The 14,962-nt window shown below is 40.4% G+C and overlaps 1 protein-coding gene across 5 annotated transcripts in view; it reads left to right on the top strand.

Moving 5' to 3' along the window:
• Positions 1–14,962, top strand: part of fer (fer (fps/fes related) tyrosine kinase) — a 75,639-nt gene that overhangs the window by 30,945 nt on the left and 29,732 nt on the right. For 4 of the 5 annotated variants that reach the window (XM_046838731.1, XM_046838730.1, XM_046838732.1 and 1 more), the window contains 11 exons: positions 3,958–4,095; positions 4,188–4,307; positions 4,652–4,774; positions 5,146–5,335; positions 5,426–5,521; positions 5,705–5,908; positions 6,119–6,241; positions 6,639–6,695; positions 6,813–6,928; positions 7,106–7,200; positions 7,940–8,063. In XM_046838731.1, the coding sequence (XP_046694687.1) occupies positions 3,958–4,095; positions 4,188–4,307; positions 4,652–4,774; positions 5,146–5,335; positions 5,426–5,521; positions 5,705–5,908; positions 6,119–6,241; positions 6,639–6,695; positions 6,813–6,928; positions 7,106–7,200; positions 7,940–8,063 (1,386 nt within the window). Of the gene's footprint in view, positions 1–3,957; positions 4,096–4,187; positions 4,308–4,651; positions 4,775–5,145; positions 5,336–5,425; positions 5,522–5,704; positions 5,909–6,118; positions 6,242–6,638; positions 6,696–6,812; positions 6,929–7,105; positions 7,201–7,939; positions 8,064–14,962 lie in introns of those variants that run through there. The other variant, XR_006924324.1, reaches the window with a different exon arrangement.

The following is a 14,962-nucleotide window of genomic DNA, read 5'->3' as shown; positions in this document are numbered from 1 at the left end:
GAGCAGCGCTTCCAACGTCCTCTCTCCCGGCCACCAACATCAACATCATTTATTAACAATAAATTTCATAATCGATTATTATTCATTTTGTGTGTGTATGTGTGTGTGTGTGTGTGTGTGTGTGTGAGAGACAATACTATATAAATGAAACTTAAATATATTTTATATTTTAGTGAATGTGCAGCTTGTAGCAGTACAGATTTACTGTTCTCTGAATATAATTCAGCATACAGCCATTATTGTCAAAACAGCTGCCTACAAAAGTGAGTACACCCTAAGTAAAAAATCTAATCAAATTTTATTTGTCACATACACATACATACAGGGTACGACATGCAGTGAAATGCTTATTACGACGGTCTGTCATGAGGGAATAGAATGGGGTAAGAAATAATACAAAGAAAAAGAAGACAGATAAATAAAGTATAAAATAAATCTAAATTAAAATATAAGAATATATAAAGATATATAAAGAGATCCAGGAGCTCCAGGCCTAATCACCACTCCACCCCACTCCTACATAAACCCCTCATTCACACCCACTCCCCATTGGTTATTGAATGTGTTAGGTGTTACGTACTGCTGCAGGGGATCACCACCCTGCTCCAGGCCTTCCAGGACGGCACCGCTTCACCCCAGGACCTCCAGGAGATCTCCGCCCTGCTCCAGTGTGTCCATGAGAGCCCAGCTCCGCCCCAGGACCTTTATGAGAGCCCAGCTCCGCCCCTGGACCTCCGGGAGAGCCCAGCTCCGCCCCTGGACCTCCATGAGAGCCCAGCTCCGCCCCTGGACCTCCGGGAGAGCCCAGCTCCGCTCCTGGACCTCCAGGAGAGCTCAGCTCCGCTCCTGGACCTCCAGGAGAGCTCAGCTCCGTTCCAGGACCTCCAGGAGAGCTCAGCTCCGCTCTAGGACCTCCAGGAGAGCTCAGCTCCGTTCCAGGACCTCCAGGAGAGCTCAGCTCCGTTCCAGGACCTCCAGGAGAGCTCAGCTCCATTCCAGGACCTCCAGGAGAGCTCAGCTCCGTTCCAGGACCTCCAGGAGAGCTCAGCTCCGTTCCAGGACCTTCAGGAGAGCTCAGCTCCGTTCCAGGACCTCCAGGAGAGCTCAGCTGCGCTCCAGGAGAGCTCAGCTCCACTCCAGGTCTCCACAGAAAGCTCTTCTCTGTCCCAGAGCGTCTCTGAGAGCTCCTCTCGGCTCCAGCATGTCTCCGAGTGCTCCTATCAGCTCCAAGGACTCCAGGCGAGCTCAGTTTCGCTCCAGGATCTCCAGGACAGCTCCGTTCCGCCCCGGAGCTCCCCAGAACACTCAGCTCAGCCCCAAGGCCGCAAAGGGAACGTCGTGCCGCCGCCTGGCCGCAAAAGGGACGTCGAACAGCCGCCTGGTCGCAAGAGGGTCGTCGAACAGCCGCCTGGTCGCACAGAGGTCATATCGACTCCGACCGCCTATGAAGGTGGCATGGAAACCCACGGTTTCTCAGACAGCCCCAGGTCGCGTCCAGAGCCATCCGGCAGTGATGTGGCGGTCCCAGACTCTTCTGAGGGCGACACCACAGCCCCATGCTCTTCCGATGGCGACGTCTCGCCTCAGAGCTCCTCTCACAGAGTGTCCGAGAGCTCCTCTCTGCTCCACAGAGTCTCCGAGAGCTCCTCTCCGCTCCAGCATGTCCCGCCTCCCAGCTCCTCCGATGGCGGCCTCTCGCCCCCGGGCTCCTCCATCAGCGGCGTCTCGCCTAAGAGCTCCTCCGAAGGAGACATATCGCCTAAGAGCTCCTCTGATGAAGATGTCTCAGCCGCGAGTCTCCCAAAAGGCAAAGTCACATCTCCTAGACCATCTGAAAGCGAAGTCACGCCTCAGCATTCCGCTCCATGCGACGTCTCTCCTCCAGGTCCCTCGGCATCGTTACGCTCCCGTCCTCCGTGCTGGACATCACTCCGCTCCAGACCTTCCCAGTGGGCGTCAATCTGCCCCTGATTGCCGCCAAATACGTCACTCGGTCTCAGGTCTCTGCTACAGGCGGTTCTGATCAGGTCCCTTTCGACCCTGGACGGACACCCGGGTCCTCTTCTGAGTGCTCTGGCCCTTCGGGCATCAGTGGGTTTGGGGCGTCAGGTGCCGCCCCCTCTGGGGGTAATGTCAGGGATCTACCTGCCACGCCCCCTTTGGTGGCTCTCTATGCCTCCACTCTCCCTAGAGCTCCAGGTTTAACCACGCACACCTGGGGCTCATCATCGATCATGCCTCCACTCTCTCTGAAGCTCCAGGCCTAATCACGCTCACCTGGAGCTCATCACCACTCCACCCCACTCCTACATAAACCCCTCATTCACACCCACTCCCCGTTGGTTATTGAATGTGTTAGGTGTTACGTACTGCTGCATGGGTTCGCTGTTGCATGCAGTACTCAATGCAATCCGTTCCATTCGAAATCTACTATCCCGTACCGGCTGTACTTCTCCTCCCCGTGCATCTCGGATCCGCTACACTTCTCCCCCAAGCGCACTTCGGACTCTCGCAACCTAAGGACTGCAGTGTGTGTGTGTGTGTGTGTGTGTGTGTGTGTGTGTGTGTGTGTGTGTGTGTGTGTGTGTGAGTGTGTCTCTCTTCCTCAATCCTGTCATTAAAACCTGAGCGAGCTGTATTCCGGCTTCCGCCTCTTGTTTCACAACTCACACCCTGACAGCGCCACTGTTATCTAGCACTGCTTTAATCCTCATGGGCATGGAATTCACTGGAGCAGCACAGGTTGTTGCTGGAATCCTCTTTATGATGTCGCAGCACTGCTGGATGTTAGACACATGGTGCTTCTTCAGCAAGGGAGTTGTCATATTGGCGGTGTTTTCAGGGTCGTTATTATGCTGCCGTTTGGCCCAGTTTCTGAAGGCCTCCAGCCTCTTAAGGGCATCATGTTCTGCTTCAGAATGTTACAGTACATTTTGAAATGTATGTTTTCCTCAACGAATGGCAAATTCCCAGTACCAGCAGCACTCATATTTCTAGAGAAATATTAAAATAATAAATTAAGATTTGTTCGACTTACTGTTATCAGCATGGTTTGAGGTAGATAGAGCTGTTCTTGCACCTTGCGGCACTCTCGTTGTCTTAGCCAGCTGTGAGAGAATGACAAATGCCAAAAAACAAGTTCAGTTCTTGCATTTTTCTTTCGAAGTGAATAATTCAGTGCCACGTTTCAGGTTATGGCCAAACAGTTTAGCACTTGTATGGCTGCAACAATAGACATAGTCTCAGATAAACATTTATTATTTGCAGCATTTCGTTTCATGTGTCATGGTATCATCATTAAATGTAAAATATTAACTTATTACGCTTGGCTTTTAACCCATTATTTTTCAGAATGGCTCCAGCACTGCTTTCATGGCTCCAGGACTGATTTCATATATGAAGTTTTTAGGGAAATTCAGCATTTATAACTTATCTTGAACATTATCAACTCTATATGATAAATAGTAAAACCCAGTGTTAACATTTCAATTTAGGTTGAAAATTTTCCGAAAAGTGTGGGTACTTCCTAACAGGTTATACATTTTCTTCTGTATGTTTGTGGGATGTTCTGTACAATCTGGAATCGTTTCACGAATGTTTATTCCCATTACCTTTAATTTCAACTTTAAAAATATAAAAAGACATTGTCCATTTTATATATATCACTTGACAGGCAGTTTTGGTTGTTTAATTGGAAAGTTGTTTCTGTGTGCTGTGTTTGAAAGAAAATATTTTTTTTACTTTAAATATATATTTGATTCCTTTTCTCTTTTTTCAAGCTTTTTAGCATGTACTTTGCATTCATTACATATTGATAAGATTTGCTAAAATTATCTTGAAGATTATCTTAAATGGCAAATTTTACATATTTTTGTTAACCAATGATGTATATTTCTATTGCCTATTTTAAAGAACAAATATAATTTTTTGTGATGTTTGTCTTGTTCTCTCAACAAGGAAGGGGATACTTGAAGAGTACAGTGAAATCACCAGTCTCTTAACCGATGAAATAGTAAAGGTCCACAAAGAAATAAACACCTGTATTGATCTAATTGATTCTACATCGGAATATGAAAACTTTATTGAAGTGTACAGGTTTGTGATAAATACTCAAAAATACAAAGCTTAGCGAAAACTATTCAACTTAACATTCCTATTGTTATTATTAATACTGTTGTTTTTTCTAGGTCACCTAAAACCAACGAACCAAATGTAGAATTTGATGTCTCGTTGTTAGAGGAAACAGAGAATCTCCAAGCCAATGAGATTCTATGGAATAATTTAACAGCAGAAAGTTTACAAGCAATGTGAGTTTTCAGATTTTTATTTACCATTTAAGTTTCGGTCATACATGTTCTTCATCACAAATTAGCCTGGCTATTCGTGATTTGTTATAAAGTGTTGACTGAAAGTGCAGCGGGAATACGAAGGACATTGTCAAATTATGTGCACCTGCAGTCACTGGCCAATAGATGGTCAGTTTTTAAAACTGGCTAGATACAGTTTCAGCTGAGAGGAGCAAAATATAGTTTGCAGTAATTTGTTAATATGTAGGGTTGATTATCTCTTTGCTAACGGTGTGTTTGTGTTTAAAACTTCAGTCCCTTGTTGGAGTATGGCTTCACTACATATTTGTCTTGATTTTGTCAAGGTTAAAGTGTACAACCGAGGAGCTTGTGTTAACCCAAAAGAGTCTACGCAGTAAGGAGGACCTAATGGCTGACCTGCAGAGCAAAATTGAGGAGTATACCAAGCATTTCGAGAAGAAGTCAGAGTATGTAGAGCACAGTATCTGACAACCACATTTTGCTTTAATCTTTTTGGAAAACATTGCTTTTTTTAATTGCATGTTGGCAATGTATTTGTGTTGTAATCTATGGAAAGTGGGTGTTATTAAATATTATTTATTATGTATTGAGTACCTAGTGATAAACGAATTATTTTGTACATCTCTAAGCTTGTGTTGTTTAAAAAATGCTTTTGGTTACCTTTTAATTACATGTGTATGGTCTGCTTTGTAACAGAACTAAGTATATACTTTAACACTTAGTTGTGGCTCTCTAATGTATTACCTGAATTGTAACATTACAAAAAAAAAAAAAAGAATGTTTTTTAAAAGTAATATGTGTATTGTCTCTCTTTTAGTAAGGTGCTGTTGCTGAGTCAGAAGCAGTCGCTGGAAGAATTAAAACAGATGGTGCAGCTCCTACGCTGCTCAGAAGCCAAATTGAGCTCCCAGAAGAGGATGCTAGAGCAAAAGATGCAGGAGAATGAGGGCAAGGAACCTCCAGCTGTAGTCAATTATGAGGAAGATGCACGATCCATCAACTCAATGGTCTGTTTAAAAATACATTTTTATTTATTTCTATCTATTTCATTAATAATGTAGACATTTTTGTATTAATGTATTTTTTGTAATGACTAGGACAAAAGTAAAGACAGAACTTCAAAGTTTGACACTCTTCGCCACTCTATTGCTGGCATTATTCGTTCCCCAAAGTCTGTACTGGGCTCATCCTCAGTAAGTGCTATGACCCGCCCTTTAGCATTTTCAGTTTTTAACTGCTAGCTGAATACAGTCAAATAAATTTCAGCGCCTGTTGATTATATAAATTTGATATACACTGTTCTTTTTATTTATTTATTACTAAAAATGAACAAATTTGACATGAATAACATTGTTTTTTGTATTTCTGCCATCAAGTTCATTGATGTGATCCCCATCAGTGATAAGCCTTTGGGGGAACAGGAGTGGTACCATGGGGCGATTCCACGCACTGAGGCTCAAGAGCTGCTTAAGCAGCAAGGTGACTTCTTGGTTCGTGAGAGCCATGGCAAGCCTGGCGAGTATGTGCTCTCTGTCTTCTCAGATGCCCAGCGCAGACACTTCATCATTCAGTTTGCAGATGTGAGTACTGGAAATGTTTATATATAAAATACATTATTATGTTGGGTATTAAATTTAGGGTATTAAAAAGGATTGCATTACTACAAGTAATCAGGTCAGCAAAGATTTCGAAAGATTTCTTAAGCTATCTCTAAAAATATGGTTTAGTTGTTTCTTTGCCTCTTATTGGATATTTATTTTTACATGGTTTCATTGTCTGTTGTTCTGCAGAATCAGTATCGATTTGAAGGCACTGGATATTCCACCATTCCGCAGCTGATTGAGCACCATTACTCTACAAAACAAGTCATTACTAAAAAGTCTGGAGTCATGTTATTAAACCCTGTATTAAAGGTATCACACTTTTGACTATGATGCATGTCCCATGAGTTGCATTTTATTTTCACATATTATCTAAGATCTCTTTTTAAATAATTTTGCATGTTACATTTTAATTGTAAGTTTTTTTGTACTGTTTTCATATATCCGTGGTTGTCGTTCTTTATATACATGTATGCAGTGACCGATATATGACCCGATATTGCTGTATAATGAGTGCATGTTTAAAAATTATTTTTAAAATGATGCCACTTTTTTCTTTAATAGTTAAGATTAAATATGTTTTATGTTCATGATGTGTTTGTTATAATTAGTTGACATTTGTAATATGATGGTTATTTAATATTTGTGTACTGTGAATCTAGTAAAACTAATTTGTGAGTTTTCTTGTGCTTTTTTTTTTTCCCCCAAGGATAAAAAATGGATTCTTAATCATGAGGATGTCATTCTTGGAGAACTTTTAGGAAAGGCAAGTCTAAACTTTCCAACTAATATAATTTATAATAATTAGATTGTAAAGAATTGTAAAGCACTTTTTAATGTGATCTAAATACAAAATATCACCATGGTATAAATTGTGATTTAGGGCAATTTTGGTGAGGTGTTCAAAGGAATGTTGAAGGATAAGACACCTGTGGCTGTGAAGACTTGTAAAGAGGATCTCCCACAAGACCTCAAGATTAAATTTCTTTCAGAGGCAAGGTGAATGCGCTTTACTATCAGCTTTATGCATAATAGATTATGTTCACTGGGTACAATATTAATATTTTTTGTGTGCTGTATATTAGGTAATTCTACCTTTTATTTCTAAAATGTAGTATGTTTTTGGTCAGAAATTCAGTTGATTTTCTAAATGGTGTGTTTTGTTTTATCCTTAAGGATCCTTAAGCAGTATGATCATCCCAACATTGTGAAGCTAATAGGAGTCTGTACACAAAGACAGCCGATTTATATAGTGATGGAACTTGTGCCAGGTATGCTCATATAGTTTACCAACCAACTGAGTAATTGGAGAACTTCACAAGGAGTATCTGTGTCAAAGTACACAGTTGTAATGGTGTTATTACAGGAGGTTTACCACAAGATGTAAACTAGTGGCAAGACCCAAACACAGGAAGACCAGATTAAATTTTAAGATTATTTCAATAAAGCCCATACAGTTCTGGAACATCATTTGGACAGATGACAAAAATCGCCTAAGTGATGGGAAGAAAATGGAGAAGAGAAGGTACTGCTCATGATCCAATGTTGGCCCCTTGTCTCAATTATTGATTTTTTTTAAATTATGAATTATTACAATTTGTGGACAAATTTCAAATGACATAAACTAAAATACTTTTCATGCCCTGCCTCTATATTTCTGTTGAGTTTAGGTCTGGATTTAAGTTATTTTTATTATTATAATTATTATTAAACCAAAGGTCTTCACTTTAGATTCCTCAGCCAACATTTTGCTCATTGGCAAACTATTTGACACTGTGATTGCTAATGGAACAGTTACCCTAGCAATTATTTGACTATGTGACTGCTAAGAGAAGCAGCAGCATGAATTGTGTAGTGTATAGCCCTACAATATCAGATTTAGCCAGATACTTTAACAAACCTCTAAAATAACAATGACATTTTCCAAACATTAATTGACCTGGCTGGAACATCTTTTGATTTTACAATATGCAACTTAAAATATGTCATTTCACTTTCCTTTCTGGTCAGGAGGGGATTTCCTTTCATTTTTGAGGAAGAAGAAGGAAGACCTCAAAACAAAACAGCTACTAAAGTTTGCCTTGGATGCAGCTGCAGGAATGGCCTACCTGGAGCTTAAGAACTGCATCCACAGGTAGCAAGCATCAAAATTCAGCATTTAACATACAACCACATTTCCAAAGTTTGTACACTGTATAAAGTGTCAGTAAAAACAGAATGCAATGGTTTTTGAACCAGGCTCACTAGGCATGATTACTGAGTAAAGGATCCAGACATGAGCTTTAAGAAAGTTGTTTAAAAAAAGGTTAATCCAAAAAAACAGGCAATGGTCGAGGCCGGTAGCAAACAATTATAAACAAGGTAAACAGTCAGAGGTCAAAAAAGTGAAGACACTAAAACATGGCATGGTAAAACACTGGTTAGCATAAACAAGACAAACAACCCGTTAGTAGGTTAATACACAGCAATGAGTGTGTGTGTGTGTGTGTGTGTGTGTGTGTGTGTGTGTGTGTGTGTGTGTGTGTGTGTGTGTGTGTATATATATGTGTGTGTCCCTTTTTAAGTCCTCCTGCTGGGAACTAAGTGGAGTCTGCGATTGTTTCCCAGGCAATCTGGGCATCTGTGAGGTGCAGTCCAATAGGACCCAGTCATGGTGGTTATGGCACACTCTGGGAGAGTGGGAGGAACGACAGGGACCGGATAGGTGACAGACCTTTAGGATACCTTGGTAACCACGGTTTTCTGATAACAGGAGTTAAGGTATCTCACTATGGGAATCGCCTTGGGCGTGACCAATCCTGGAAGCACCAATCACACCACGTCTGTCGGTTGACAGACCAATGATGACAGTGATGCAGGAGTCCCGCCTTCCTATATACACTGCTGCTGACGGTCCCTGCCTCTTTCTCAACATATCTCTTTTCTGTGCATTGCAAGGAGGGAAGTGTGTTGATACCTCACTCCTGTTATCAGAGAACCAGGGTTACCTAAAGTAAAACTCCTGTATTGCAGATATGCTGTCTGAAGCAGGAGTGTCAACCAACTCAGTGATGTGTGGTAAAATTAACACGAGCTTTCCACACTTCACCGAAGGAACCATCCCCGTTATGATGTTTACATCTTCTCTTTTCCTTAGATTTTTTTATTTTTATTTTAATAAAAATAAAAATAAAAAATAGCCTATAAAAAGCCTATAAAATTGGACAAAAGTGTGCGGCAAAGTCCCACTGGCTAGCTTCCACTAGCCAGTGGGACAGGCACTGCTGGGAAACAAGAATTCCCTTACGAGAATCAGCCCATGATAGCTGATTACTCCGTCTCAATCCCTTCGTCCTGTCCACATAGTTTGTGCCCTGTCCGTGCGTTACATAACAATGAAGCCGCTCCTCCTCAGTTGAGAAAAAAGGAGGCGGATGAAAAAACAGCAAATCCACCTGCCTGCAGGCAAAATCTGACTTGCTCACCTTAGGGACAAATGCTGGATTAGTCTTGAGAGTCACTCGCGAGAAATCCGTAGCAAACCGCATACAGGAGCAATTTCTCCAGTGGCGGAGAGCGCGCAAGCAAAGTATGCTTTAATGAAAAAATAAGGTAAATTTAAATTTGATTGTGTAATGTCTCAAAATATTTGGGACAGGCAACAAAAGCATGGAAAGTTTTCAAAATGAAACAGTTGAAGTTTATTTCTTTAGCGCTTTTTACAATGGACATTGTCTCAAAAGCCGCTTTACGAATTAATTAAAGAATTATAGAACAAACTGTAACTGAATTATGTGTGTTTATCCCTGATGAGTTAGCCCCAGATTGTGGCAAGGGAAAAACTCCCTTAGGAACCTGACTCAAATGGGGAACCCATCCTCATTTAGGTTATACCAAGAGTGTGATTATAAATCTTAAAAACAATACAACACACCAGATAATGAGAGATATAATGAGCACCGAAGTGTGTGATTATGAATAATGTCCTTTCTACAGTCTTATACAGTCAAGTTGATGTTGTAGAACCAGGAGCTCCTAAGCAACAAATAATTTTAGATCCAACACCTACTCCTCCATGACAGAGCCTTTAAATGTTCAAAGTCCAATGTCAAAACTCTATATGGAGTGTGATCCAAAGGGTACTAGTATGTCTCTATATTGTTCGGGATGTTTGCGGGTTCGGCATCTACTCGTTAAAGGTCCATAATCTTCATGAGGTGGGACACAACTGGAGCTGGCGCAACCTCAGGATGTCTTGGGATGGGTAGAGAAAGAAACGCAGTGAAAAGGAATTAGCACAGCTGCTGTTCATAATATCAACAAGCACAAGTTGATTATGTGCATTTGATTAGATGTACTGGAGAACAAGGTTATGTGTTGTGTATGCCTTGCTAAAAAGATAGGTCTTTAATATGCGCTCAAACAGGGAGAGTGTGTCTGAGCCTGAACACTGTCAAGAAGGCTATTCCAAAGTTTAGGAGCTAAATGTGGGAATGTTCTCCCACCTTTATTCTAGAAACTACTAGAAGTCCAGAGTTAGATATCTCAAAGAGCGTGACGGATTGTAGCATGTAAGAAGACTATATAGAAACATAGGAGCTAAACCATTTAGGTCTTAAGTATACTGCTAGCAAATGTCCCCTACCTGTGGCTACTAAGACCACATCTCTGTTTTGCTGATCCCAGCATACAGAACACTCATCAGGCGTTCAAAACCGGTTTGAAAGCAGGTGAGAACCTGACCAGCTAAGGTCATATCTGCTCTTCAGGGCTGCTTTAAATGTACTGACTGGGATGTGTAATCAACTGTGACTTCACCGACTTGGAGTACACATCAGTGACCAGCTACATCAGCAAGTGCATTGATGTCACTGTCCCAAAGAACTTCATCTTATGCTGCAACTGTGGATAACTGGAAAGACCCAAGACTCCAAACTGTCTCAAGCCAATGTAATGTAAAGCCACAAACACTTCACAGACAGCTGCGACACATGGTGCATGTGGCAAAACATCTAAGCAATCACCAACTATAGGACATCACCTGATTTCAATAGTGATAGCTCCCTTCAATATGTGCTGAACAGCTTTTATGCTTGACAGCGGGGAAGACAACCCTCCTTCCACCGACCAGGGGATTTATTTCTCCACAGCTGATGTGAGGAAATCTCTATGCAGAGTCAACCCACAGAAAGCTGCAGGACCAGACAACATTCATGGCAGATTGTTTAGAGGATGTGCAGACCAACTGGCAGATGTTCTTACCGACGTCTTCAACATATATCTGAGCAGTGCTGTTGTCATGCCTCATTGACTAACGTCTTGTTTCACTCGCTCATTATGAAGTGCTTTGAGAGGCTCGCCATGCGCTGTTTGCATATGGCCCAAACTGCTCCAGCACACGCCACATAGCACTCAGTGACCTGGAACACAAGGTTTCATAGGTACGAATGCTGTTCATAGACTTTAGTTCAGCATTCAACACCATTGTCCCTCAGCACCTGATTGGGAACCTGATATTATTGGGATCAGCACCTTGAACACCATATCTTTAACACTGGGGCCTCTCAGGGCTGTGTGCTCATGGGACTGGGCAGCTTGCACATTTGAAATGGCTCAATCAATGCTGCACATTATATACAGGTTTTGATGCAACAAATGCTTCCATTCAGAAAACCTTTTCAGTGAAGGCTTTGCATATTTGAGCAAGATTAATCACAAATGGAAAAAATTCAAGACAGTTTGCTTTAAAGCAAATTCACCCCAGGACCCGACCATGCAATGTTCTGAGAAATAAATAAATAAAATCACTAGTTACATCTCAGACTGTACTGGCCTCATGACAGTACATTTATAAAAAATACTGAACAAATATGGTTTGTTTGGAAGTGTTGCTTCTAAAAAGAAGAGGTTTAGGTTTGCAAAGTAGGATTTTAACAAATCACAAGATTTCTGTAAGTGTCATTTGTAAAGCTGTTTGGGCATAATGCACAGTGCCACAAACCTCTCATACTAACTGTCATGCACAGTATATGGAGGGGTAATGGTTTGGACTTGTTTTGCAACCATAGTACCTGGGCAACTTGCAGTCATTGAGTTGGCCATGAACAACTCTGTATAACAAAGTAGAGTTAAATGTAAGGCCATCTATCTGACCACTAAAGCTTGGCCAATATTTGGTCATGTTACAGGACAATGATCCCAAGCACACTAGCAAATCTACAACAAAATGGCTGAAAAGGAACCCAAACTAATTTGTCCAGTCCATACCTCAGTCGGACTAAATGCTGTGGCAGAACCTTAAGAGAGCTGTAATTAAGCAAATGCCTCAATGAACAAAAGCAAAACTGTAAAGAAAAGTGAGCCAAAGTTCCTCAACAATGATGTAAGAGAGTGATGTGAGAGAATTCAAACTAACCTCATCAAAGAATTCTACAGTGTTGCCAGTTTTTAAATGCATTTATTTATTTATTAATTAATTTATTTATTTATTTATTTATTTATTTATTTATTTATTTTACTTTCTCAGACAACTATGTGATTCATATAGGAATAATTTGCTTTATAAATACATCATAGTAATATAATTGGGGACATTGGGCATATCTCAATTGCACAGTCCAATTTGTAGAATTTGGTGCGGGAAAAAATGGAGTTTGTACAAACAACTTTGTATTTTGTTTGGTTGGTTTTTCGTACGGTTATAAAAGTGCCAACATGGTTCCCTTCTCCTGACCTATGAAGTACTATGTATGAGGAATTATTACACTTGTTTTAAACTTAAGTAGAACCAAGAAGTGCTTGGAACATTCCACTTCCACATTTACTATTATTATATAATAACATTTTACATCTAGCCATGCATTGTACAGATGTTGAAGTGGTCAATTGGGAAATTATTTCTCAATATTTAAGAAAGACAGGATTGAACTACATGATGGTGTTGTATGTTTTGGCCTATATCAGTAAGCATAAGTCATACTGTGTTTTAATGATTTGCTGGATTCAGACTGCGGCTGGAAGTTTTCACTGTATGATTTGTTTTTTGTAAAGGGAGCAAGAAACATTTTCCATGATAAGCAGCACTTTAGTCAGCATCATCTGTTGTGCTGCTCAGTACCTGGTGCGACACATTATTCTGCAAATATACAATAAACTGGGGTGTAGCTAAAACTCACTCCACCTTGTGTTTTTAACTAAGCAGATATGACTGTGTTAAACACGCTAACTTTATCAATGAATAGTACACTCACAGTATTGTCAGCTTTTTCCAAATGCCAGTTGATCATCTGCCATAAGGAAATGATGCACAAAGTACTGGGAGTACTTTGTGTCCTGTGATCAGAATCAGATTCAGGTTTATTGGCCAAGTGTGTTGGCCAAGTTTTGAGTCACTAACGCTGTTAGTGGCTCAAAAGTACAGACATAAATAAAACCTATACATGACAAAACATAAAAGACAAGACAAAAACAGACTATGCAAGACAATACAGACAATGTGAGACAGTATAGATAGTGTGGGTAATAAATAGGGATACAGATCAGTAATGTACATAAAGTGTGTATGACAGTATTGTGTGTCAGGTATGATAGAGACTTTACTATAAAACTTTTTACAATATATAGTAGCCATAGTGTGTGCAACATATACAGATAATGTGTTGACTGACAGCTCTGCAGCTCTGTGCGGTACTTAGATAGATATGAGCAGGGAATATAATTATGGTCAGTTGTTAGTGAGGGTGATTACTTGGGGAAAGAAACTGTTCCTGTGTCTGGCAGTTTTGGTGAACAAAGTTCTATAGTGCCTGCCAGAAGGGAGGGGCTGAAAGATGTTGTGTCCAGGGTGTGAAGGGTCATTAATGATTTTTTTCTGCACGGTTTCTGGTTCTTGTATGGTACAAGTCCTGGAGAGTGATTAGCCAATCTTTGTCGCAAATCGGTATAAAATTAAACTCGTCCAGGGTGTTAGACCTAGAGGACACTGGTCTGTTGTTATTGAAGGGTGTAAGGCATGCTGTCTTTGGTACAAGAACCTGACTGGGGTTTGCAGCTGTGTATGCTGTGGAAATGTATGTCTTTGAAAGAAATGAGAGACATTCTTTTGAAAAGACAAATCATAGCCAGTTATATCACATAAAACACTAATTAGTACAGTTTTTGGTTATAACAAAGCAATCATTGCTTCTGCAGGCTCCAACATTAGCTTTTAGGAATAAGTGGTGGTGAGTTTCGTTGGTCTCTACAAAAGCCATCCCAGTCAATAAGTACTCCTCTTGACGATTTAACATATTCTCTAAAGCTGAGATATGCTTGTACAGTTTAACCATATTACAACTGTAGAGAACCTTAGAATTTGTCATTATTGAGTAAAGAATGCTTTTACAGAGTAGAATAGAAGTCAAAGTCTGCTTTTTGGAGATTGGCTGGTGGAACCTGAAATTTCAGCACATCATCATCATGTCCCCCTTCACTCTCCTGCATCTTTAACCATGATAATTAGCAGGATGATTAGAGCAAAAATTGTCCTAGTGAGCTAACTGAATGTAAAAACAGGGCTGAAGTAATGGATGATTGATGGTGTTGATTGGGCTACCCAGATTTAAGCTACAGAAGAGCTAAGAAGACTTTATGGATTTATCTTGTACTTGAGAGGTTATCCTCTCAACCCTTCATAACAGGATGGACGATTGATATAATGCCTAAAGATAGATTTTAATCTCATATTAACTAAATTAAGAACCAGTTAATCATTCAACTTTCTTTAACAACAATCTATTCATGATGAGCTATTAAAAAATTCTCACATTGTATCCATGTTTCTGAATTTCGTGTAGAAAGTAGAGCCACTGTTTTTCCCTCACATCTTTAAACATTTATCCAAATTATCAGACAGAATCTGGAATATGTAGGGTAATCCAATTCAATTATATTGTCTGCACCATGAGCAGGTGCCATGCTCTGCACAATGTTCCCGAATTATAATGGATGGCTAAGTGCTACTACCTATAGTTGACCCCAAATTCACTCTTTTTTTATTTATTTAATTTTTTTTTT

Source organism: Silurus meridionalis, chromosome 25 (assembly GCF_014805685.1).
Source record: "Silurus meridionalis isolate SWU-2019-XX chromosome 25, ASM1480568v1, whole genome shotgun sequence".
In the NCBI taxonomy this organism is placed as follows: domain Eukaryota; kingdom Metazoa; phylum Chordata; class Actinopteri; order Siluriformes; family Siluridae; genus Silurus; species Silurus meridionalis.
Note: the sequence above shows the minus strand (reverse complement) of the source record. Positions and strands in the feature narration are given on the sequence as shown.